At 41.8% G+C, this 23,888-nt stretch overlaps 1 protein-coding gene across 16 annotated transcripts in view; it reads right to left on the reverse strand.

Moving 5' to 3' along the window:
- SYNE1 (spectrin repeat containing nuclear envelope protein 1) overlaps nt 1-23,888 on the reverse strand; it is a 558,323-nt gene that overhangs the window by 247,908 nt on the left and 286,527 nt on the right. For 14 of the 16 annotated variants that reach the window (XM_049903893.1, XM_049903931.1, XM_049903918.1 and 11 more), the window contains 11 exons: nt 23,168-23,332; nt 21,069-21,241; nt 18,923-19,076; nt 16,171-16,314; nt 15,197-15,361; nt 11,338-11,655; nt 10,292-10,447; nt 9,974-10,144; nt 5,602-5,928; nt 3,615-3,767; nt 3,158-3,325 (listed from right to left, as the gene is read on the reverse strand). In XM_049903893.1, the coding sequence (XP_049759850.1) occupies nt 3,158-3,325; nt 3,615-3,767; nt 5,602-5,928; nt 9,974-10,144; nt 10,292-10,447; nt 11,338-11,655; nt 15,197-15,361; nt 16,171-16,314; nt 18,923-19,076; nt 21,069-21,241; nt 23,168-23,332 (2,094 nt within the window). The other 2 variants (XM_049903961.1, XM_049903971.1) reach the window with 2 other exon arrangements.

A 23,888-nucleotide genomic window follows, 5' to 3' on the forward strand; every position in this document is an offset into this window, starting at 1 on the left:
TAAATCATAATTCTCATATAATTTATGCTCAAAACAACAATTATAATTTAATTTACCTAACATTTAATAATTTAACATATAATTATTAATTTATATAATATTTAATTATCAATATCTAATGTACACTCTGGAGTCCCTGAGTGGTGCAAATGGTTAGGCTCTCAACTACCAGCTGAAAGGTTGGCAGTTTGAACCCACCTAGAGGCACCTCAGAAGACAGGCTTGGCAATTTGCTTCGGAAAGGTCACAGCCTTGAAAACCCTATGAAGCAGCTCTACTCTGCACGCATGGAGTTGCCATGAGTCAAAACGACTGGACAGCAACTAACTACAACAACAGTGTGTATCTCCACCACCTGTCAGTTTATCATACTGTGGTAGCTTGCATGTTGCTATGATGCTGGTAGCCATGACACTAGTATTTCAAATACCAGCAGAGTCACCCACGGTGAACAGTTTTAGTGGGGCTTCCAGACTAAGACAGTCTAAGAAGAAAGGCCTGGTGATTTACTTCCAAAAATTAGTCAATGGAAACCCTGTGCATTACAACAGAACACTGTCCAATTAGCTTGCTTTGGACACGTTATCAGGAGGGATCAGTCGCTAGGGGAAGGCATCATGGTGAGTGAAGTACAGGGCCAGCAAGAGCATGGGACACCGTGGGTGAGATGGAATGGCACAATAGTAGCTGAAATGATGGTCTTCAACATTCTGGCAATTGTGAGGATGGCACAGGGTCAGGGGACATTTTGTTCTGTTGTACATAGGCTGTCATGAGCCAGAGTCAACTGAAAGACAGGTAACAACAACAACAACACAGTTATCAATATCTAATTCACCTCTACTAATACTCATATTGATAAAAATATAATTTACCACTTATTAAGCATCTGCTATATTTCAAGAACTATTTAAAAGCCCTGATTAATGTCCATATCGCCATTGTTTGACAGATGAGGAGACTGAAGCACAGAGAGGTAATTTAACACACTCGAGATCACACAACTAGTAAATGGCAGAGCCACCAGGGCTTAGACTCAGCTCTGCCTGAATTCAGCTCATACCACTATACCACATACATTCTTTAATGAGCATTCATATAGATCTCTCAGAAAGGAGATATGAACTTTTCAAATTAGGTTTTAATTTCTTTATTACTATATGATGCTAATGGCAAGTGACACTTTCCAACACAGGGCTTCCTGGATGGCTACCTCAATACATCTAAGGGAAACACAGGTGGCCCCTCAGCAGCTAGAGCCTCACCACTTTTTACAATAGTGTCAGGTTAGCGGTTGTTACAGACACCATATTACAGGCACCATTTCGTCTTTGAGTTGGAATAGAACCACTGTATCATGAATTTATTAATGGAATAGACTATCTACTGGGTTGGCGTTACCTCAGTGTCTACTAGAACGTATCACGTGGTTGATTTTCTATTCACATTTTCTGAATAAAATTTCCTACAGATAGGAATACTGAAGCCCAGAGAGGTTCAGTGGCTTTCCTAAGGCACACTACCAGATATTCACCAAGTCATGGCTCAAATGCAGTTTCCCACGGTGATCACCAATAATTGCTCCATAAAATTGTAACCATATGATATCAGTCACCTGGTATATGTAACTTCTAAAAATACATGTTAATAAAGATAAGAAAACCTTGAATCAGTTTCATACTTTGTGGTTTGCAAAACTCTTCACAGACATTATCCAACAGTTTCGTGATGGGGCTGGTATTATTATCACCCTTTAAGAGGAGTTTGAAAGGAGACTCAGAGAGACTGAGTTCCCTCAGATGGGAAGGGGAAGAGTCTAGCCTCCATTCCAGACTTTCTGATTACTAGTCTGTATCCTATCTTTGGCTGCACTTTTCTAAAAGAGAAATATCTCTTTCTTTCATAAATTGCTCCATAAAGACTAAATGCTGAGATAAAAGTATTAGCTGGGAAAAATGTTATAATGTGTTGAGAAGTTGAATGCCAGGATTCAACTACTCTGGTTCTCGGCTGGCCAATATTCTTTTTTTTTAACTTTAGGTGGTTTACAGAACAACCTAGTTTCTCATTAAAGAGTACACACATTGTTGTGTGATGTTGGTTAACAACCCTATGACACGTCAACACTCTCACTTCTCAACCCTGGGTTCCCTGTTACCAGCTGTCCTGTTTCCTTCTACCTTCCAGTCCCTGCCCCAGGGCTGGGGTGCCCCCCTAGTCTTGTTTGGTTCTGTGAGACTGTTCAATCTTTGGCTGAAAGGTAAACCTCAGGAGTGGCCTCATTACTGAGCTGAAAGGGTATCCAGGGGCCATACTCTCAGGGTTTCTCCAGTCTCTTTCAGGCCAGCAAGTCTGGTCTTTCTTTTTGAGTTAGAATTTTGTTCTACATTTTTTCTCCAGCTCTTCTAGAACCCTCTATCGTGATCCCTGTCAGAGCAGTCGGTGGTAGCCGGGCACCATCTAGAAAGTAGAATGTAGAACACATTCTTTATAAACTCTGTTATGCCAACTGAGCTAGACGTTCCCTGAGACCATGGTCCCCGCAGCCCTCAGCCCAGCAATTTGGTCCCTCAGGGAGTTTGGATGTGTCTGTGGAGCTACCATGACAATTTGCCAATATTCATGAGATTCGGAACTGATTCTGTAAGTACAATCACTGTAACCCACACGTGTGTGTATGTACACACACGAACACACACAAAAGCACGACTGTTAAAGCTGTCCTGTTCAGCCACTGCCCGTCTGTCAGTTTGTCATTTGGGGTGGCTTGTGTGTTGCTATGATCCTGGAAGTTATGCCACCACTATTTCAAATACCAGCAGGGTGACCCATGGTGGACAGGTTTCAGTAGAGTTTCCAGACTAAAACAGACTAGTAAGAAGGGCCGGTGGTCTACTTGTGGAAACGAGCCAATGAAAACCCTACGAATCACAACAGAACGCTGTCTGATATAGTGCTGGAAGATGAACCCCCCCAAGGTAGAAGTCATTCAAAATACACAGCGGCCACAACAACGGACTCTAGCACACCAATGACTGTGAAGATGATGAAGGACCAGATAACATTTCGCTCTGTTGTACACAGGGTCACCATGAGCCAGAGCCAACTTGACGGTAACTAACAGCAACAAAGTCAGCTGTTTAGAGATGAGTGGTACCTTGTGATGGGCCAGCTGCTGGGTGATTGTCTCCAGGCTGCTGGTCTCCATGAGGTCAGGTGCCACCAGTCGGCCTGACATCTGTAAGAGCCACTTTTCCACTTCCTGGAGCTCACTGTTGTAATCTTCGTGGTCTTTGACTTTCACCTCCAGGCTGAAGACATGCTCCTGTAATACCAGTGCCTGTTAGAGGTGACTTTCAAGACAAAAACCGACTCAAAACTTTTATATTTCAAAAAACCCAGTGTAACTCACAGGGGAGGTGGAGTTACTTACATCAGAAAATTACAAGGAAGAGAAAAAATCATAGAGTCATTTTCTGCCATTGAAAATGGCAATCTGAATAAAAGGGAGAAATACAACCCATAGAAGCCCTTGAAATGATACGACAGAGAAAGGAGTCAGGGCCCCTTTTTGGTAATAACACCTTTGCCCCAAATTTCTGACCTCCCCTTACCTTTCCTGCACTGCAGAGGTCCTGGTAATCAGCTTGAAGTTTCTCTACTTTGTCTTTTAAAGTAGCATCCTGCACCAGTTCCAGAAGAGCTTCTCCTTTCTCTCTCACCGATTTTATTGATGGCTCATGGGACAGCACCATTTGTTGAAGTGACTTGAATTCCAAAGAAAAATAAAAAAAGCCTGTTCATCTGTGTGCCCAAGATGAATACATACACACGTATGTAGTGTGTCTAAGAGATGATCTACCACACATAAAGGTCTGATAGATATCTTATAAATCAATAAACTAAAAATATTAAAGAATGATTGGTTGGAATTTATATAGTTTTAAAACACTGTAACATGACAATTGGCCCCTTCACATGTGGAGAGAGAAGTATAGAAGATAATCACATTTGGCTAATTTAACATCCACCACCAATCTGTCAGTTTGTCATGCTGTAGTGACTTACAAATTTTTTTTTTTTTTTTTTTTTATGATGCTGGAAGCTCGGCCACTGGCATTTCAAATACTACCTGTCCATGGTGAACAGGTTTCAGCAGAGTTTCCAGACTAAGACAGACTAGGAAGAAAGGCCTGGCAATTTACTTTGAAAATTTGTCAATGACAACCTTATGGATTACAACAGATTATTGTAAAATACAGTGTTGGAAGATAAGCCCAAACATACCAAAGATCATGAAGATGGTGCAGAACTGGGCAACATTTTAACCTGTTATACATAGATCGCCATGAGTCAAAGCGGACTCTGCATCCACTATCAACAATAACAAACTTAACGTTCTCATATTTCTGGCTACCACCTCATTTCTATCAGCAGAGGGAAAGAATTTCAACATACATTGATGGGAGAGAGGCCCCTATCTTCTGATTTTGAGTTCATGCAGTTAATTACAGCTTGAGCTGGAGATGAAATCAGGAGCAAAATTCTAGCTGCAACCTTGCTGTGACAGGCTAAAAGCCCTATTTAAATATCAAGAACTCAGTTGGAAAAAAAGAAAAGGTTGTGGCTTGTATCTGGCCCCTTCAACTACAAGTTGTCAGGCTTGGCAGTTGAAGCCAAGGACAGGAATAGACACACTGGGTGGAGGAGGTGCTTGTAAAAGCTTCCAACTGAAAAAGCTCTGGGATAAAATAAGCCACACTAATTCTTAAAGACTCTCGCTAAATTATTCTGATATAATCTAAAACACAAATTATTCCACAGATAAGCTTAGGTGATTGTTTGAAAAATCTGAGCATGGAAAATATCTTTATATCATGTACAGAATCCCTGTGGTAAACGGTTAACACACTCAGCTGCTAACCTAAACGTTGGAGGTCCCAGTTTACCCACAGGTGTCTTGGAATAAAGGCCTGGTGATCTACTTCTTAAAAATCAACCACTGAGAGAGCTATGGGGCACAGCTCTCCTCTGACATGGAAGAGCCACAAGTTGGAATGGATTCAACAGTAACTGCTTTTTTATATCATGTATATCAACCACCACTCTGTTTAGTTGTTTCAAAACTGATTTCTAAGGAGTTTAGCCACAGTTTGTTAATTAGAGCTTCTTTCCTTACAAATATGACATTTCTTTTTCAGTTCATCATAGGAAATCTTATAGCTCTTGGGTACCAAAAGATGAAGGGAAGCCTCTATGTGGGACAGGTAAAATTTAGCCATATGGGATCCTAATGCCAAGAAGATTTGTTGTGAGGCTATAGATACCTGGATCATACTGTCAGAAAAGATCTCCATTTATTGATACAATCTTTGAATATCAGAAAAAAAATAATCTTAGAATGGAAAAATAACTTTGAGGCAGTGTATCTGGCCAAATCAATCTACCCATGTGACAACATCATGCACCACCAGTAGAACACACATGCCAAGATGTTTTACCAGCCGTGGTTATGGTGACACACACCCAGAATCGGCTCCACTCCCATTTAACCCTTACATGACTTCCATACCCATCCATCAACAAGTAACAACACTCTACCTTGTATTTAGACAACTGAGCTTTTTTCTCATATAATTCCATCTTGGGTTCTTCAGGAATGTGTAGGATTTGCTGGTATTCTGCTATCCACTGAGTTTGTGCTTTATATTTATCTGAGAATTCCTTTGCTAAATGAAGGCCTTTTTCCAGGGCCATGTGCTCTTTCCGAACATTGCTGGTCAGCTCCTTCAACTGCTCCACGTGGTTGTGGATCTCTTTCCTCAATGACGCCGCCTCACCATCCTCTAAGAATTTAAGAGCCCTCTCTGCTTTCTCCCGGGCTGATTTCAGCAAACTGTGCCCTTTCTCCATATCCTTTAGCAAAACCTGAGAGAGAGAGGAAGAAAATTAAAACAGAGTTAGCCTTAGTTCTTTCTTTTTAAAGAAAAGGTTTTTTCAAGTCCCGTCCTTAGGCCCACCTACAGGCATACCTCACAGATATCATGGGTTAGGTTCCAGACCATTGCAATAAAGTGAATATCACAATAAAAGGAGTCACACCACTATTTTGGTTTCCCAGTGCATATAAATGTTATCTTTACACTATTCTGTAGTCTATTAAGTATGAAACAGCAGGAGAAAAATGGGATGCAGAGCTCAAATTCTCATAAAAAGACCAGACTTAACAGTCTGTCTGAGACTAGGGGGACCCCGGAGGTCATGGTCCCTGGACCCTCTGTTAGCCCAAGACTGGAACCATTCCTGAAGCCAACTCTTCAGACAGGGATTGAACTGGACTATAAGAATATGATACTGGTGAGGAGTGTGCTTCTTGGCTCAAGTAGACACATAAGACTATGCAGGCAGCTCCCGTCTGGAGGTGGGATGAGAAGGCAGAGCGGGACAGGAGCTGGTTGAATGGACACAGGGAATACAGAGTGGAGAGAAGGAGTGTGCTGTCTCATTAGGGGAAGAGCAGCTAGGAGTACATGGCAAGGTGCGTATAAATTTTTACATGAGAGACTGACTTGATTTGTAAACTTTCACTTAAAGCACAATTAAAAAAAAAAAAACACTAACCATCATCTGAGCCTTCAGCGAGTTGTAACTTTTTTGCTGGCGGAGGTTTTTGCCTCAGTGTTGATGGTTGCTGACTGATCAGGGTGGTGATTGCTGAAGGCTGGGGCGTCTGTGCCAATTTCTTAAAATAAGACAAGAGTGAAGGGAGTCGCATCGATTGACCCTTCCTTTCATGAAAGATTTCATTGTAGGATGTGATGCTGTTTAATAGCATATCACCCACAGTAGAACTTCTTTCGAAATTGGAGTCAATCCTCCCAAACACTCACTGCTTTATCAACTACGTTTGTGTAATATTCTTAATCCTTTGTTGTCATTTCAACAATGTTCACAGCTTCTTCACCAGGAGTAGGTTCCATCTCAAGAAACACTTTCTTTGCTCATCCATGAGAGGTAACTCCTCATCCATGAAAGTTTCATCATGAGATTGCAGCAATTCAGTCACATCTTCAGGCTCCACTTCTAATTTTAGTTCTCTTGCTATTTCCATGACATCTGCAGTTACTTCCTCCACTGAAGTCTTGAACCCCTCAAAGTCATCCATGAGGGTTGGAATCAACTTCTTCCAAACTCCTGTTTTGCCCTCCTGCCATGAATCACAAATGTTCTTAACGGCATCTAGAATGGTGAATCCTTTCCAGGTTTTCAATTTATTTGCCCAGATCCAGCAGAAGGATCACTATCTATGGCGGTTATAGCCTTATAAAATGTATTTCTTAAATAATAGGACTTGAAAATCGAAATTACTCCTTGATCCATGGGCTGCAGAATGGATGTTGTTAGCAGGCATGAAAACAACATTAATCTCCTGGTACATCTCCATAGGAGTTCTTGGGTGACCAGGTGCCTTGTCAATGAACAGTAATATTTTGAATCTTTTTTCCTGAGCACTAGGTCTCAACAGTGGGTTTAAAATATTCAGTAAACCATGTTGTAAACAGATGTACTCTCATCCAGGCTCTCCTGTTCCATTTATAGAGCACAGGCAGAGTAGATTTAGCATAACTCCTAAGGGACCTAGGATTTTCAGAACGGTAAATGAGCACTGGCTTCTACTTAAAGTCACCAGCTGCATTAGCCCCTAACAAGAGAGTCAGCCTGTCCTTTGAAGCTTTGAAGCCAGACATTGTCTTCTTCTCTCTAGCTGTGAAAATCCTAGATGGCATCTTCTTGCCAAAGAAGGCTGTTTTGTCTACATGGAAAATCTGTTGTTTAGTGTAGCCACCTTCATCAGTTATCTTAGCTAAATCTTCTGGATAACTTACTGCAGGCTTCTCCATCAGCAATTGTTGCTTCACCTTGCACTTTTATGTTAGACACGACTTCTTTCCTTAAAACTCATGAACCCACCTCTGCTTGCTTCAAACTTTTCTTTTGCAGCTTCCTCACCTCTCTCACCTTCATAGAATTGAAGAGAGTTAGGGCCTTACCCTGACTTTGGCTTAAGGGGATGTTGTGGCTGGCTTGACCTTCTATCCAGACCATTAAAACCTTCACCATATCAGCAACAAGGTTGTTTCACTTCCTTACCATTCCCAGGGTTCACTGGAGTAGCACTTTTAATTTCCTTCAAGAACTTTTCCTCTGCATTCACAGCTTGGCCAACTGTTTGGTGCAAGAGGCCTAGATTTTGGCCCATCTCAGCTTTCACATGCATTCCTCACTAAGCTTAATCATTTCTAGCTTTTGATTTAAAGTGAGAGACATACCACTCTTCGTTTCACTTGAACACTTAGAGGCCATTGTAGGGTTATTAACTGGCCTAATTTCAATATCGTTTTAGGGAATAGGGAGGCCTGAGGAGAGGGAGAGAGACAGGGGAATGGGCGGTCAGTGCAGCAGTCAGAAGACACACAACGTTTATCGATTAAGTTCACCATATTTTATAGGCATGGTTCGTGGTACCCCAAAATAATTACTACAGTAACATCAAAGATCACTGATCACAGATTACCATAGTAGATATAATAATAATGAATAAGTTTGAAATACTGCAAAAATTACCAAAATGTGATACAGAGACACAAAGTGAGCACAGGCTGTTGGAAAAAATGGTTCCAACAGACTTGCAGGACACAGGATCCAGTATCTGCAAAGTGCAATAAAGTGAAGTGCAATAAAATGAGTTATGCCTGTATTTCACCTTAAAATAAGTTTTTGAAGTTTATAACCAGATTTATCTTGCCAAAAATCAGGAATTCTCTTTCCTTTACTTCTGCCTGCTTCTGTAAAGGTTACAGCCAAGAAAACTCTGAAACACATGGGCTGCCATGAGTTAGAATCAACTCTACAGCAATGACTTGGTCTTTGAATACAGGTTTTAAAAGTCTTGAACAATATGTCATTTCCAAATCAGGGGCTTAAAAGAGAACCTGATATTTCTCTATCCTTATCAGTACTCCTAAAGATCTAAGTTACAACTCTCAGTTAAGGCACAGTGCCATGAATTTAAGATCAGTTTTTTTTCTCTTAATATTTAAGTATCAAAGTGGAATTTTGTTAAGAATTTCACGAGCAACCATATGTAAGTTATTTCAGATGACATGACATCACAAATAAATGAAGCCATCTCTGGCCTTTGTCATGGCTTGAATTATGTTCCCTGAAAATTTTTGTCAACTTGGCTAGACCGTGATTTCCAGTATTGTGTGGTTGTCCTTCATTTTGTGATCTGATATAATCATCCTCCATTTTGTGATATGTTGTAAATCCTCACTTCTCTTTGTTAATGAGGTAGAATCAGGGTGGGATGTATCTTGAGTCACCACCTTATAAGTCATGCCCTTACTCAAGTCACACCCTTGCTTGAGTCACACCTTTTATCTTACAAGGGATAAAAGGAAAGAGACATGAGCAGAGAGTAGAGGGACCTAACTACTGCCAGGAAAAAGAGCTGGGAGCAGAGTGCATCCTTTGGACCTGGGGTCCCTTTGCTGAAAATTTCCTAGACTCGGGAAGATTGATGCCAAGACACATGGAGATCTCCAAGGAGTGCCTGGCCCATAGATGTTGAAAGGAGATAAGGACCTTCCCCCAGAGTAGACAAAGAGAGAAAGCCTTCCCCTAGAGCTGGAGCCCTGAATTTGGACTTCTAGCTTCCTAAACCATGAGAGAATAAATTCATGTTTGTTAAAGCCACCCCCTTGTGTTATTTCTGTTATAGCAGCACTAAATAACTAAGATAGCCTTCAAGAGCTTATAAATTAACATTTGGTGTGAAATGATGAAACAAGGATGACCTATCATATCAGGTAGGGGTGAACACATGGGGGCTGAACACGTGTGCAGGAGAATGGGGCAGCTCAAAGAAAGAAGAAAGGTTGGGGGACATATCTGAAGTATGCAGGCCTACCTCCAGCGCCTTCATTTTCTTCCCCATCATGGCTTTGTCTACTTTATCAATTTTGGTAGCCACATTCTTAAAGTTTTTATGAGTAGAGTTGTACCAATCAGCATAGGAACTAAGAGATAATTCGGATTCCTCCAAACTCTGGATCTCTTCCTCCAGGAATTTTATTTGTTCCTTCGAAGGAAAAAAGAAAAGTAAACCATGAATTAAAAACCTGTGCCTTTGCTGATACATACGTATCTTTGCCCGAAGTTAACGAGAAGAAGAACCCTTGGCTTGTGATATCTGCTGGCCTGTGATGAACAGCTGTTGGCCACTCACCAGCACCTGGAGCAGAAGGGCCTGGTATCTGGAAGTCAGCTGGGTGGCCTGGCAGCCTAGACTGCTGCTCACGTGGCTCTCGTCCAGGATCTCCTGTGCTCGAGCCCCCACCTCCTCCACTTCATCTCTGTGTGCTGCAACTTCTTCATGCCACTTCTGAAATAAAGTAAGTACTGTTTGCATTGAGTCAGTCTGGGGCATTCTTGAATAGCCAACACCAGCCCATCAACTGCCATCTAGTCCACTCTGAATCATGGAAACCCTATGTGGGTCAGAACAGAACTGTGCTCCACAGAGGCTCTAATGGCTGGTTTTTCAGAAGAAGATCACCAGGCCTTTCTTCTGAGGCACCTTCGAGTGAATGTAAACCCCCAACCTTTCACTTAGCAGCTGGGAGTGTATGTTTAGCAAATATTTATTCTGAGACACAGATTCAAAAGGTATCATATACAACCTTCGTAAAAAGATGTACCACAACAATATAATAAAAACTGTGCTCTTCTGATTTGGGCACTTTTTTGTATATATTACACTTCAGTTCAAAAATTAAAGAAAAGAAAGTGGCATATATTTTTATATCTTCTGTTGTACTTAAGTCAATTTTAAAATAGGTGAATAACAAAAGGAACCTCAAAGGCCTAAGCATTATTTTGGGTGTGTGCACTGAAGTTGCATGAAAATGATAATCAGACTCGTTATCAAGTATCATTTCAATGCACTATATTAATTTCATATCAGAACCATAAACTTAAATGACTGGAATAATAGTAGTTATGTATCTATAAAAAGCAAGGCAACAGGGCATGGAAAGAAAATATAAAATATTTCTATTAATCTACATTCTATCAAAGACTAACTTAGGATTCCCTGAAATAACTGCTGTAATAGGAATGCTCTGTTGTTATTTATTTTAAATTTCTAGGTACGCAGGAGGAGATTTTGCAAAATCTAAGCCTTGAACAAAAAGTTCCTAAATATTTTAGTGAAACAAACAATGCAAGTTAACTACTGCCTTGACAAAGATAAGGGGTTTGCATTAGCTGTACCTTCATCTGATGTAACTGTATCTCCTTGGTTGCTCGGCTAGACTGACACCCAGTCCTCAGGCTCACTTTCTCCTCCATTGCTTTCAGCCATTCATCGACTTGCTGAAACTTCTGTTCCATGAGCCTCAGTTTGTTCACCACGTTATTGAACTGAGTCCGGGTCTCGGAAAGCCTCTGCTGGTAAGCCTGCCAGTCCTGCCGCAGGGACTCCAGGGCCCGGTCCTCGGTCTGCGGGATGCCGGACGGGATCACTTCCTCCCTGGTGTGCAGCACTGCATTCAACAAGGCCTGGCCCTCTGCGCAGTGTACCTGTAGCTCCTGCGGGGAAGAGCTGGCTTGTCCCTCCTCATTCATATTTTACACCCGCACTGGTTATCACTTCTCACCCAAGCCAGTAGTTCCAGCTCTAACTTTCCATCAGATAGGGAGGCTTTTATTCACTCTTATACACTAAATGTGGATCTAACCCTGGATATCGTTCCCCAAGTCAGGAAAAAGATTCTGAAATATTTCCAATTGAAATTAACAACACACACACCCCCCAATAATTTTCTCAATCATCTTAGAAATGATTTCTGAAATCTGACTTTTCAGCTTACAGGCAGAAAGCCTATGACCACAGGGCTATTGTGTAAAAGAACAGCAGAGGCTCCATAGGTCTCGTAATCTGTGTAAAGAGGGTAAGGCTTCTCTTCCTTTGACATTGAACGGCCTCAGGGCTACACTTGTGGCTGAGAAAGGAACAATGAACCCTTTTTATGCTAAGGAGCAGGGCCAGGTCACCCAGCAAACAAGGTACACACACGGGCCCAATTGTGCCTTCCTGCCAATCTGCAGTATAGAATTTCACCTGTCCCCCAGCACGTCAAAGATGTGGAAAAACCTGTTAAAGCTACTCATCGCAGATTCACAAGTAAATACAACTAAACCCACGTGTACCTTGCTCAATGCCAGCCTTTGCTCAATGCCAGCCAGTGCACAACGTGCTGACTGGATAATCCGTCCCTAAGAGGGGTTCTTTGCCAAAGGTGTTCTCGAAGGAGTGTGGTGACCACGAAACATTGGCCCTAGAGGTCACTCACAGGGCACAAAGCTGGCAGGTGATGGGGTTAGGGCAGCAATTAACAGTCATCATACTTGCCACCAGAACCTCCCAGGGGTGAATACATTCCTTCCATCAAGGCATAAACCCCAAGAATTTACTCCATAGATTCAGGATGAACCAAGTCTCAAGAAACACAATCTGTTTTTTGTAGAAAAAAAATTCTTTTATCTTTAAAGATGTTGGCAAAACCATATTACGTACCTCAGTTTCTAAGGGGAGGGGGGAGCTCTGATCATCTGAAGTCAAAGGCAAACAAGTCAAACCTTACCAAGAACGTTAAAAGTACCAACATATTGAGTGAAAATAAAGTATTACCCCCCAAAAAAATTCTTAATATCAAGTCAAACCATTGAAATTGCTGATATCTAACCATTTTTGAAGCAATCTCGTATGTTTTATACTAATAGGTATATATTTTTCTGCAAATATTATGTCACTCCAAGGATGGTATACTGTGAATGTGTACAGAAATGGGAACAGAAGAACAATATATATGGCAAAAATTAATCAAAATGGTCACAAACACGTAAGCTTTATTCCAAAATTCTTAGTTCTTTCAATGTAATTTTATACAGATAATCTTTTCCCCTAATTCAAGGGTTGGCAACTTTTTTTTTTTTTTTTTTTTTTCTGTAAAGGCTCAGGTAGTAAGCCAGAGATCAAGTGGGTCACTTGATCTCTGCTGCAACTACTCAGCTCTGTTGTTGTAGCACCAAAGCAGCCATAGACCATACAGAAACGGATGGGTGTGGAATGGCTGTGTTCTAATAAAACTTTATTTAAAAAAACAAGTATTGGGGTTGTATTTGGCCCACAGGCTGTAGTTGACTGACCCCTGTCCTAACTTATTAACCTTCCCAATATATCATCCTTCTCATATTTTATAAAAACACTTTTATGGGTTATACAGATCATCACTGTGTTAAATTCTTGTATACCCTATATTTCAATTATTTATTGTGAAGAGAGAAGATGGTTCCAACATTTACAAAAATATGTTCTATGGCCCAAATTAAGCCTTTGGTTCATGTGGAATACTTTGTGAGGAGAGTGCTCACTTCTGTGGGTCCCCACAGTACCACACAAGCTGTGGGACATCAGGGCTCTGAGGAAGTTCTGGGGTGTACTTGCAGCATCACGATTCCCCACCACCTTTTTTCTGCCATTAGCATCTTCTGCTCTTTTTAACACTTGTGGTGCCTTGAAATAAGAAAATGCAAGACTTGACGCCTGGGGAAACCAGGGTGTGCCTAGGTTTAGGACACACTGATACTGACTCAAGTGAAATATTTTTTTCTGACTGGAACAAGAGAAAACATCTGCTGATGACAAGTAACTCACTGGCCCAGTTCTTACACAGAAGCCTGGAGCGTTTGATGTTTGCTGCCAAGAGTGCCTGGAGGGAAGTGCTGAGAAGGGTTATTTAGAGCAAGCAAAGTCAGCTCTACTAAAATAAAATACAACAGCTAAAACTGTTAGACAAGGGGGACCTATTATTTTAAGACAGAATGGTTGAGATCCTAAATAAGCTAAGGAAACTGTGACCCTTCTAACTTCTACTATATGTTTACTTCGTGAAAAGACTGTATATTTAAACAAGATGTTCTCCCATTTCATTTAATCCTCTCAACAACTCTGTGGAGGAAACTGAGTCAGAGAGGTTGTCTCTTTCCTGAAGGTGCAGAGCATCAGGTCCCAGGGAGGACTAGAGCCCAGACTTCCTGACCCCAACGTCATGCTCCCGCCATTACACAACGCTCTGTGACTCCAACTCAGATAAGCAGAACTTTTGTGTATCTATGATAATAATGTCAGGTCCTGCCTTCTCCATCTTCTCCACTCTGTGGGTATATCGTGCCCAATCCTGAACCAATTCTCTCAGGGCTGATAGCATGTAAGTTCCACTTCATATATAGCAGGGCATGGGGTTCTCTCATTGGCCTTTCCCCTTTCTCTAATGTGTATGCCCTTCCCAACACCCACCTGTCTTCCCAGGTAAGATGAAGGGCCTCTCTCTGATGCTCCCATAAGGTCCCCTGCAGTAAGTCTATCACTGTCCTTACCAAATTGTTTCTAATGCTCTCCTTATGACTCTGCTTTCCTCACTAGACTGAGTTCCTGGAGGCCAGGAATAACATGATAATCATTTTACTTGAGGTAGCTAGCAAAGGGGTTGCATCATAATAGGGGTTCAATAAATGCTGAATGAGTAAATAAGTAAATGGGTTACGACCAGTTTCCCCATTAGGTCTGACGGTGCTCTCCGATCCATATCCTGCTTGCCTAAGCACTGGCATTTCTTCTAGCAATTCTAATTACTCCTTCTAGACTTCTGACCCTAGACCTGTATCCTCAGCAATGATGGAAGTTTTGCTTGAAATCACATGGTCCAAGATGCTGCCGTTTGCGTGACTTTGAGAACTGTCTCAATTTATTGGTTCCTGCTACTATGTTCCACATCTGATTCAATCCTTTAGGGAGCAATAGGCAAGGGTCCAGTCAACACCATAAAGCAGACTTCTAGTCATTCCTTTAGGCCCCGCCCGTCTAGCTGAACGAGTTCTCCAAACTCCAGTCCTGCCCAGTCTAAATGATCTACAAAATTATCCCAAATAGCATATACCACTGAGGTCCCAGTGCGCTTACGATCAAATCTACCAGGGCTGCAATTAACATGTATTCATCTTCCCCTCACCTAAAATAATTCCACGCTCAGAAGGAAAATTCCTTTGTTTCAGATGAAGTAGACTTTACCTGAAGATCGTGTAATATTGTCTCATGAGACTGGGCATCGCCTTCAAGAACTGAGTATCGGTCAAGTTTTTCCTGTTCTTGTCCCAGCCAAATTTCAAATGCCTTTAGTTCTCTCTGATACTCCTGGTGCAGGCGAACTAGTTTTTCAGACTTGGTTACTGCTTCCTATTAATAGCAAGTAAGATGAGTAAGATTGGAATACCCTGACACCTACAGTGTCAATGTGCTGTAAGAGTTTTCTTTACAAAATTTTAGAACACCATACTTGTTATACCATGGGAATATGAAACTTTTCCTGGAAGGATAAACCTTCAAAATTCACGCATAAAACTATAAAAACACGATATTTCAGAATTAAAAGTTCATTTTTACTGAATTAACTACCTGATCTCTGAATGTCTTATGAAATGTAACACAGACATACCAAAACTTGAATTAAATTTCACTTTTCATAAAAACATCCTTTTGCTAAGGAAGAAAACTGAAGTTGTTATTGTGCCCAAGAAGTTTTGGGCTCACTGCAGATTTAATTTTCTATGTACCTCACTTAATAACTTAGGCTTTGCTCTGAAAAATTATTTTTTTTAATTATTTCTTTTTGAGGTTTAAAGAATGATAAATATTATATTAGTTATTATTTCCTGCTTTAGGAAACTCTCATTGCCAGACATAATAAGTCAACCATGAGTCCCCATTATGAAACTGTCCAAATGTTTTCTTAAATTGGTGAATTTCTAGGAACTATTTTTTATATTAACAGAGAATTATTTTACTTTCATATACTAATAACATCTGTAGGTTTTTGTTTGGTTTTGCCAGTCATTCTCTTAAAGTATTAAAATTAATTTATTTTGTTTCATTTCTTTCATCTGTTTTTATGTTCCTGTCCTTCCTAAAGATCAACATGTCTTTAAATAAGGACAGCTCCAAACACTCCTACTTTGGTGAGGCTATGTGGAACACAGGAAGCATACCTTGGCCCTCTCTTTGATTGCTTGGTATCGTTCCTGCAGATCCTGGAGCTCTAACTGGGTGGCATAGTGTTCCGTCATGCCGGCCCTTTTGACTTCAATGGTCTCCAGCAAGCTGCTGTGACTCAGCACTTCTTCATTTAACAACTAGAGAACGTTTTTGAAAAAAAGAGAGGAGTTAACATGTGTACCATCATACCAATGATAATACTGAATTTAAGACAGTCTAACTATACAGTTTACAAGTGCTATCAGGTGATCATACATATGTATGATATAGACACATGTGAGTACGTCAGTGTATGTGTGTGTACTTGACAGGCCAGGTGCAGAGGCAGAGAGAGGGCATTCTGTGAAAAGGGAAGACATTCCGCAAAGGCACAGAATGATAAAAACATGGCCAACAGAGGTGCAGTAAAGGTGGCCAGGGGTGGGCAAGTAAAGTCGATGAGGATAGATGAGGACGCTTGAAGCTCTCACAGACCAGGCAAGGGAGGCTGGTGTTGTACTGCAGGCTGTGGGAAACCAAAAGGAGCTCCTCAGCAGGGAGGTGGGAAATGTCTCTACATGAAGATCACAGCAGGTGGAGACAAGAGACACAGTGAGCAGTTAGGCGGCTGTTGCACAATATGAAATCACTGGAATACGAAAGCTGTCTGGCAAGAGACATTTCTGAGATAAAATCAGCAGGGCCTCAAGCATGATGCGACGTGGGGCTGGGAAAGGAGGAGCTAGGGATAATGACGTTCCCAAAGTAGGATATTCAGTGTGGGAGGACCCAAATTAACTGAGGTTGAGGATATATGAGGTTGACAGGCTTAGGGTAGAAGGTAATAAGTATTGCTTAGAACACAATAAGGTTGAGGTGGAAAAGGCCGTCCAATAACTGTGTCCTGAATGCAGTTGAAAAACTAGCTGTGCAGCTATAAAGCCAAGGTCTGCAAAACTTTACACGGTAATACTACTATCAGTAAAAAAGAGGTTTAAGAACATATGTTGAAAATTATTATGATTTATCATTATTATACTATGATTATTTATTTCTAAAAAGCACGTGCTGTTTTACTAATATATTATGAGAATTAGGAAAAATACACAAAAATAGAAATGTAGAAGGATGTGATGAAAACAAAACATTTTTGCTTTCTAATTGAGTTGATAAAGGAGCCCCGGAGGCTCAGTGGTTAAGCGCTTGGCTGCTAACAGAAAGGTCAGTGGTTGGAATCCACCAGCTGCTCCTCAGGAGAAAGATGTGGCAGTCAGCTTCGGTAAAGATTGACAGCCTTGGAAACCCTAAAGGGTGGATCTACTCTGTCCTACAGGGACGCTATGAGTCAGAATCAACTCGATGGCAGCGGGTTAATTAATTTGATGAGGCTGAAAGGTTTGAGGTTGAAGATATTAAAACATATCACAAGTTGTCAAATTCTATATGCTCTGTATCATAAAACATGGATCTACTTGATTTTTATTGGAAGAGAAAATTTTCACTCACTGAATAAAATAACCACAAGCCAAAGTCTGGTTTAAGAAACTATTAGAAATTATACTGCAAAATAAAATGTATTTCTGTGTACAGCCCTAGCATACAAGTAATTGCATTTTGAATGACTATGGGAGCCCTGGTGGTGCAGTGATAAAGAGCCTCTTGGCTGCTAATCAAAAGGTCGGCAGTTCAAATCCACCAGGCGCTCCTTGGAAACTCTATGGGGCAGTTCTACTCTGTCCTATAGGGTCGCTATGAGACAGCAATAGGTTTAGGAAGCACTTACTAATGAAGATCGGAGACCACAGCCTTCAGTATGGATTGCGCCTCAACATAAAGAAAACAAAAATCCTCACAACTGGACCAATAAGCAACGTCATGATAAACGGAGAAAAGATTGAAGTTGTCAAGGATTTCATTTTATTTGGATCCACAATCAACAGCCATGGAAGCAGAAGTCGAGAAATCAAATGATGCACTGCATTGGGTAAATCTGCTGCAAAGGACCTCTTTAAGGTGTTGAACAGCAAAGATGTCACCTTGAAGACTAAGGTGCACCTCACCCAAGCCATGGTATTTTCAATTGCATCGTATGCATGTGAAAGCTAGACAATGAATAAGGAAGACCAAAGAAGAATTGACGCCTTTGGATTGTGGTGCTGGTGAAGAATATTGAATACACCATGGACTGCCAAAAGAACGAACAAATCTGTCTTGGAAGAAGTGAAACCAGTATGCTCCTTAGAGGCAAGGATGGCGAGACTGCGTCTTACATACATTGGACATGTTGTCATGAGGGATCAGTCTCTGGAGAAGGACATCATGCTTGGCAAAGCACAGGGTCAGTGGAAAAGAGGAAGGCCCTCAATGAGGTGGATTGACACAGTGGCTGCAACAATGAGCTCAAGCATAACAACGATTGTGAGGATGGCGCAGGACCAGGCAGTGGTTCGTTCTGTTGTATATATGGTCACTATGAGTCAGAACTGACTCGATGGCAACAACAACAAGGGAGTCCCTGTGTGGTCCAGAAGGTTAATGTGCTCGGTCACTAACAGGAAGGTCGGAGGTTTAAATCCACCCAGAGGCACCTCAGAAGAAAGGCCTGGCAATCTACTTCCAAAAAGTTAGCCACTGAAAACGCTATGGAGTACAGCTCTACTCTGACACACATGGAATCACCAGGGTCGGAACTGCCTCCATGGCAACTGGTGCGGAATTCCAAAGAAACGTGTAAGAGAACAAACGGAAGCAAAATCTGGCTCTAACCTCGGCTTTTCCGAGAGCAGCTGTCTTCTCCCGCAGCTCCGCACACTGCCGCTCAGACTCGTTTATGCTGGCTTCAGTACCGTCCATCCAACTGGAAAACTGTCGGACATCCTCCTGATAACTTGTCCATTTAGAAAGGGCTCCTTCGAGTTGACTGAAAGGTATTTTAAAGGACAAAAATCAGTACTGAGCCTCCTTAGAAGCCCAGTAGCTATCATTCTGTCTGCTCTGTCCCCTCCAGCCAGAAGGAGACCCAGAGATCAGGACCAGGGCACTCGTGGGCATGGACGGGCTGGCCAGAGCTTATCACATCAGAGTCCTGGGTCTCTGGCAAGGACAGCCTCAGAAAGCAAGAGACAGTTAAGTCCAAGCTGACAGGCAGAAAAATGGGACCAGATAGAAAACTAAGAGTCAGTAACCAGATCACTGAAGACACTGTGAAGGTGAAACCACGAGACATTCCTTGAAGGAGCCTTTTCTGGAGCCCAGGCCCTGGACAGGCAGAGAACCAACGGTGAAAAACACCAAGTTGGGCAGGACATACAGAGCAGGAGAGAAAGAAAGGAATTTCTGGAACAAGGGAAGGAGAACCAAGGAAGAATAGCAAACAAAATAGCTGGCTTGCATGTGAGTTAAAAATTAGAAAATCACCATGGAAATATAGGGTAACATTTTCTGAGTTGGCCTAAATATGAAAACTTGATAACTTCTCTTACAGATAAATTAAGCACTTCCTTTTTCTCATGATATGGAGTCCCTAGGTCATACAAATGGTTGATGAGCTCAGCTGCTAACCAAAAGGTTGGGGGTTTGAAACTACCCAGAGGCACCTCGGAAGAAAGGCCTGGCATTCTACTTCAAAAAAGTCAGCCATTGAAAACACCATGGAGCACACTTCTACTCTGACACACATGGGGTCATCATGAGTCAGAATCAGCTCGACAATAACTGGTTTTTGGCTCTCTCAACATGCGTGACACATGTTTAATTCCATTAATCATTGTGCCGAATTTTACTACCATGCTTTGGGTTATTTTGCAGAAGGCCCTATAAGTGCCCTACCCATTTCAGTCTACTGCCAACTGGATTCCAACTGCCAGCTCCCAGATCTCTTAGCCTGAGGGCTTTCTCTGGTTCCTGAGGGCAAAGCAGGCATGAAGTGCCAGGGAATTATTGCCCCTGGGAGCAGTCCTCAACTGCTCTCCTGAGTCATGGGAGTTTGTTTATAAATATACTAGCTTCCTTCCCCTTGCGTGAACAATTTGGAGGCGCGTGTTCTACACAGTATCTCAGCGTTCCCAGTTGTATTAAGTTCCAGTAGCTCATAGGGGTAACTTGATGTTGTTGTTGTGTGCTGTTGAGCCAATTCCGGCTCATAGCAGCCCAACAGGACATAGTAGAACTGCCTCCTAGGGTTTCCTAGGCTATAATCTTTATGAGAGCAGATTGCCAGGTCTTTTCTCCTTCAGACCTACTGGTGAGTTTGAACTGCTGACCTTTCAGGCTTAACCATTGCACCACCAGGGCTCCTTAAATTGCTTTATTCGCTGTCCTCCTCCCTTCCTCGTCTCTCCTACTCCCTTACTGGCGTTTCCTGGCTTTACCTCTCAAATAAACTTACTGTTTTTCTTGGATGCCATCAAGTCAGCCCCTGACTCACAGCGGCTCTGTTGTACAACGGGGTCAGACCAACAGGACTGGACTGCTGTGATCTGTACAGGGTTTTCACTGGCTGATTTTCAGAAGTAGATCACCAAGCCTTTCCTCCTAGTCTATCTTAGCCTGCAAACCTCCACTGACGGGTGATATCTGTATGAGATAACTTTTGCCAGGAATCGAACCCAGGTCTCCCGTATCGAAAGCAGTAACACCACTGGTAAACTGTTTGTTTTTAATTGAAATACATTTACATTACGAAACAGTTATCTTTTAACTTTTAAGTGGCAAACAACAAAAAAGAAATACACAGTTTTAATTATACTAAAACCTAGGCTTAGTACTGCAGCTCAACTTACATGAAAATTACACCTCTCAGTCTCATTTGCTCTAATTAAAAAAGAAAGAAAGAACCGAGAACATTCATTACTGAGATGTATATTGATATTGTAGTAAGGTCTTCCCGGCACTTGGCTTCAGTTGCATTTACCTTTTACAGCGAATCCCAGAAGACAAAAGGGAAGCCCACATCTCCTTCACGGTCTGCAGTTGCTGCTGAATGGCCGGGATGCCTTCTGGAGAGGTGTTCTGAAGGACAGACTCACCTCTGGTCACTATCATCTTCATCTGGATCTCTTTTTCCTGTTTCACTGATAATAGGGCCTGCAAAACCAAATACAGAAGTACTTTGTCATTTACATGGCTGACATTGCTAGCTTTAGCTATTTTAGAGTTCCTAGTCCCTGGCGGGGTACAAACGGTTGGTGAAGTCGGAGGTTCGAACCCACACCTTGGCACATCAGAAGAAAGGCCTGGAGATCTGTTTCCAAAGGGTCTCAGCCATGAAAACCCTATGGGATAGTTCTACTCTGAGACACACAGGGTTGCCGCGGGTCAGAATCCACATCATGGCAACTGGTTTTTGGTTTTGGAGGTACCAGTTGGGTGGAGCCCAGGCTCTCAGGCTGCTGGGCATAGGGCAGCAGAGTCACTTGCTGGTGAGTGCCAGCTACCGTTCACCAGGTATCTGCTGGCCTCCACATGGCTTGGGCTCTGCAGGTCTCAGTTCTACTCTGAATAATTCCTTAATTCCACTGAAGCTTTATTTCACTGTTTTTAATGAGGGAAAAATGTACATTTCATAAATTTTCAAAGGTCACAGGTTCTAGGGTTTATAAATATTAAGGTCTCTAGCACATAGACCTACAGAAGTAGATTAATCTATCGTGTTCCAGGCTGAATTTCACTTTCTTTATAAATATTATTCTTTGTCTATATGAGAAGAAAGTTTTAACTCAAAGCTATAAAATTATCACCTAAAAGTCAAAGCCTCATCTCTCTTCCTAATCTGCCCTTTGCCAGCCTCTCTACAGCCTCAGCTTCAGCCACTCATCGCTACCAGCTTTTGCCCTCACCAGCAGGAACTGCTAGCCATTTTCCCACACTATGCTGCTACTTTCTCGGGCTTTTCCTCATGTTTTCCCCCAATCTTGGTATTATTTTGAAATCTCTACCCAGTCACCTTTGCCTGAATAAACCCCTCCATCAGTCTTAAGATCTCAGTTTAGTTATCAGACTTCCTGAGAAACCTGCCTTGACTCCTAACCCCACCCTCCTGCACGGTCCCTCCTCTTTGCTTCTATAGCACCGTAAGCATATCTGTATCTGTTACTATACTGTCTTCTGTATTTCAGCCTCCAACCTCAGACAAGGAAATCCTTGACAGCAAAGACCAAATTTTATTTATCGCTGATTATTTGGTGTCAGGACAGGGTGCTAGTCATTTCGAAGGTGAGTGCATGAATGAGAGGTCAATGAATGGAGAACGATTATCACAAGCGTAAAACAGAGCTGATATCTTGGGATGCGAGAAGAATTAACTAAATGACACAGGCAGGCGAGTTGAATAAGATGAGAAATGTTTGACCTATAAAATATTTCATCAAATTACTTTCGCAAAATGAACATGTCTGTGAACACATCATTTGAAACTGGCCTCTTATCAGGCTATCAAACAAGTAACTACATTTGGGTTTTTATTTCATTTTTTGTATATTTTTTTTATAGTAGTTGTGGGTGAACATGTCCTGAGGTCAATGATTCAGGATGTTTAAGGTGCCCACCCTATGGATAGGGCATTGGTGGTTCAGTGGTACGATTCTCACCTTCCATCTGGGTGACCAGCCAACAAACCTCACGTGCAGCCACCCACCCATCAGTGGGATCTTATGTGTTGCTCTAATGCTGCACAGGTTTCAGTGGGACTTCCAGACGGAGAAGGGCTAGTAAGAAAGGCCAGTGAAAGCCATATGGATAACAATGGTCCGATCTACAACCGATCATGGGGATGGTGCAGGATTTGGCACCATCCGTTTTGTTGTGCACAGGCCACCATGAGTCATGACTTGGGGGTTGACTCAACGTTAGCTGAACAACCACACCCCATGGAATCAGGGCCACACCCACAAAGGCATTCTGAGATTTCTTGTGGAGACAGCGTGACAAAATCACATCAGGCAGATGGAGAGGTGAGAATTGTTGAGAAAAACCAACCCCAGAGACTAGAGGTTGCTCTCTACATGTGCTCACCTCAAGCTTCAGCATCCTTTTGTCCAGCACACTTTTGTCAGAGGTGGGGTGGCAGTAAGAATCCAGCATGTGAATCGCGTCTGTCACCCAGTCTTGGAGCTCTTTAATCCCGAGAGAGAACTGATTGTGTTCAGCAACAATTCTATCCAATCTGGATACTTTCTCCTGGAAATGACAGTGATAGTTTTTCAGCCATCCATTCCACAGAGCTTCTGCAGCCTAAAGCTACTCTAAGGGCAATGCTAACGTTTGTTTGAAAAAGTACCACCAGCCATAGGTCCACTGCTGCACAGACATTGTGATGTACATCTGTATTAATTCTATGAGGTATGCTAAATATCTTTTTAAATAGTAAACCTATCAGGATAACTGGGGCAAAAAGAAGAATAATTACAACTTAAGTTAGTCACTATTCTTTGGTGATAATTGTGAAATTTTTAAGAATCAGTAAGATTTCTTCTGAAAGCCTTGACAGGGAGACTAACAAAAGTAGTTTCTGACATTTGCATAGCACATTCAGCTCAGCTGAAGCACGTGCCCACATTGCCTACATAGTGACCAAAAGTCTAAAAGATAATTACCTGAGGTTTTTTTTTTTTTTAATGTCCTTACATTTAAAAAGTTGGGGACATAAATGTTATTTTATTTATTAATTATTGGTCTTGTACAACACAGTGGAAGACTTTGTAAGAAGAGCTTATTAGCTCTTAAAGCAGTGAAA

The sequence above is a fragment of the Elephas maximus genome, chromosome 1 (assembly GCF_024166365.1).
Source record: "Elephas maximus indicus isolate mEleMax1 chromosome 1, mEleMax1 primary haplotype, whole genome shotgun sequence".
NCBI lineage: Eukaryota > Metazoa > Chordata > Mammalia > Proboscidea > Elephantidae > Elephas > Elephas maximus.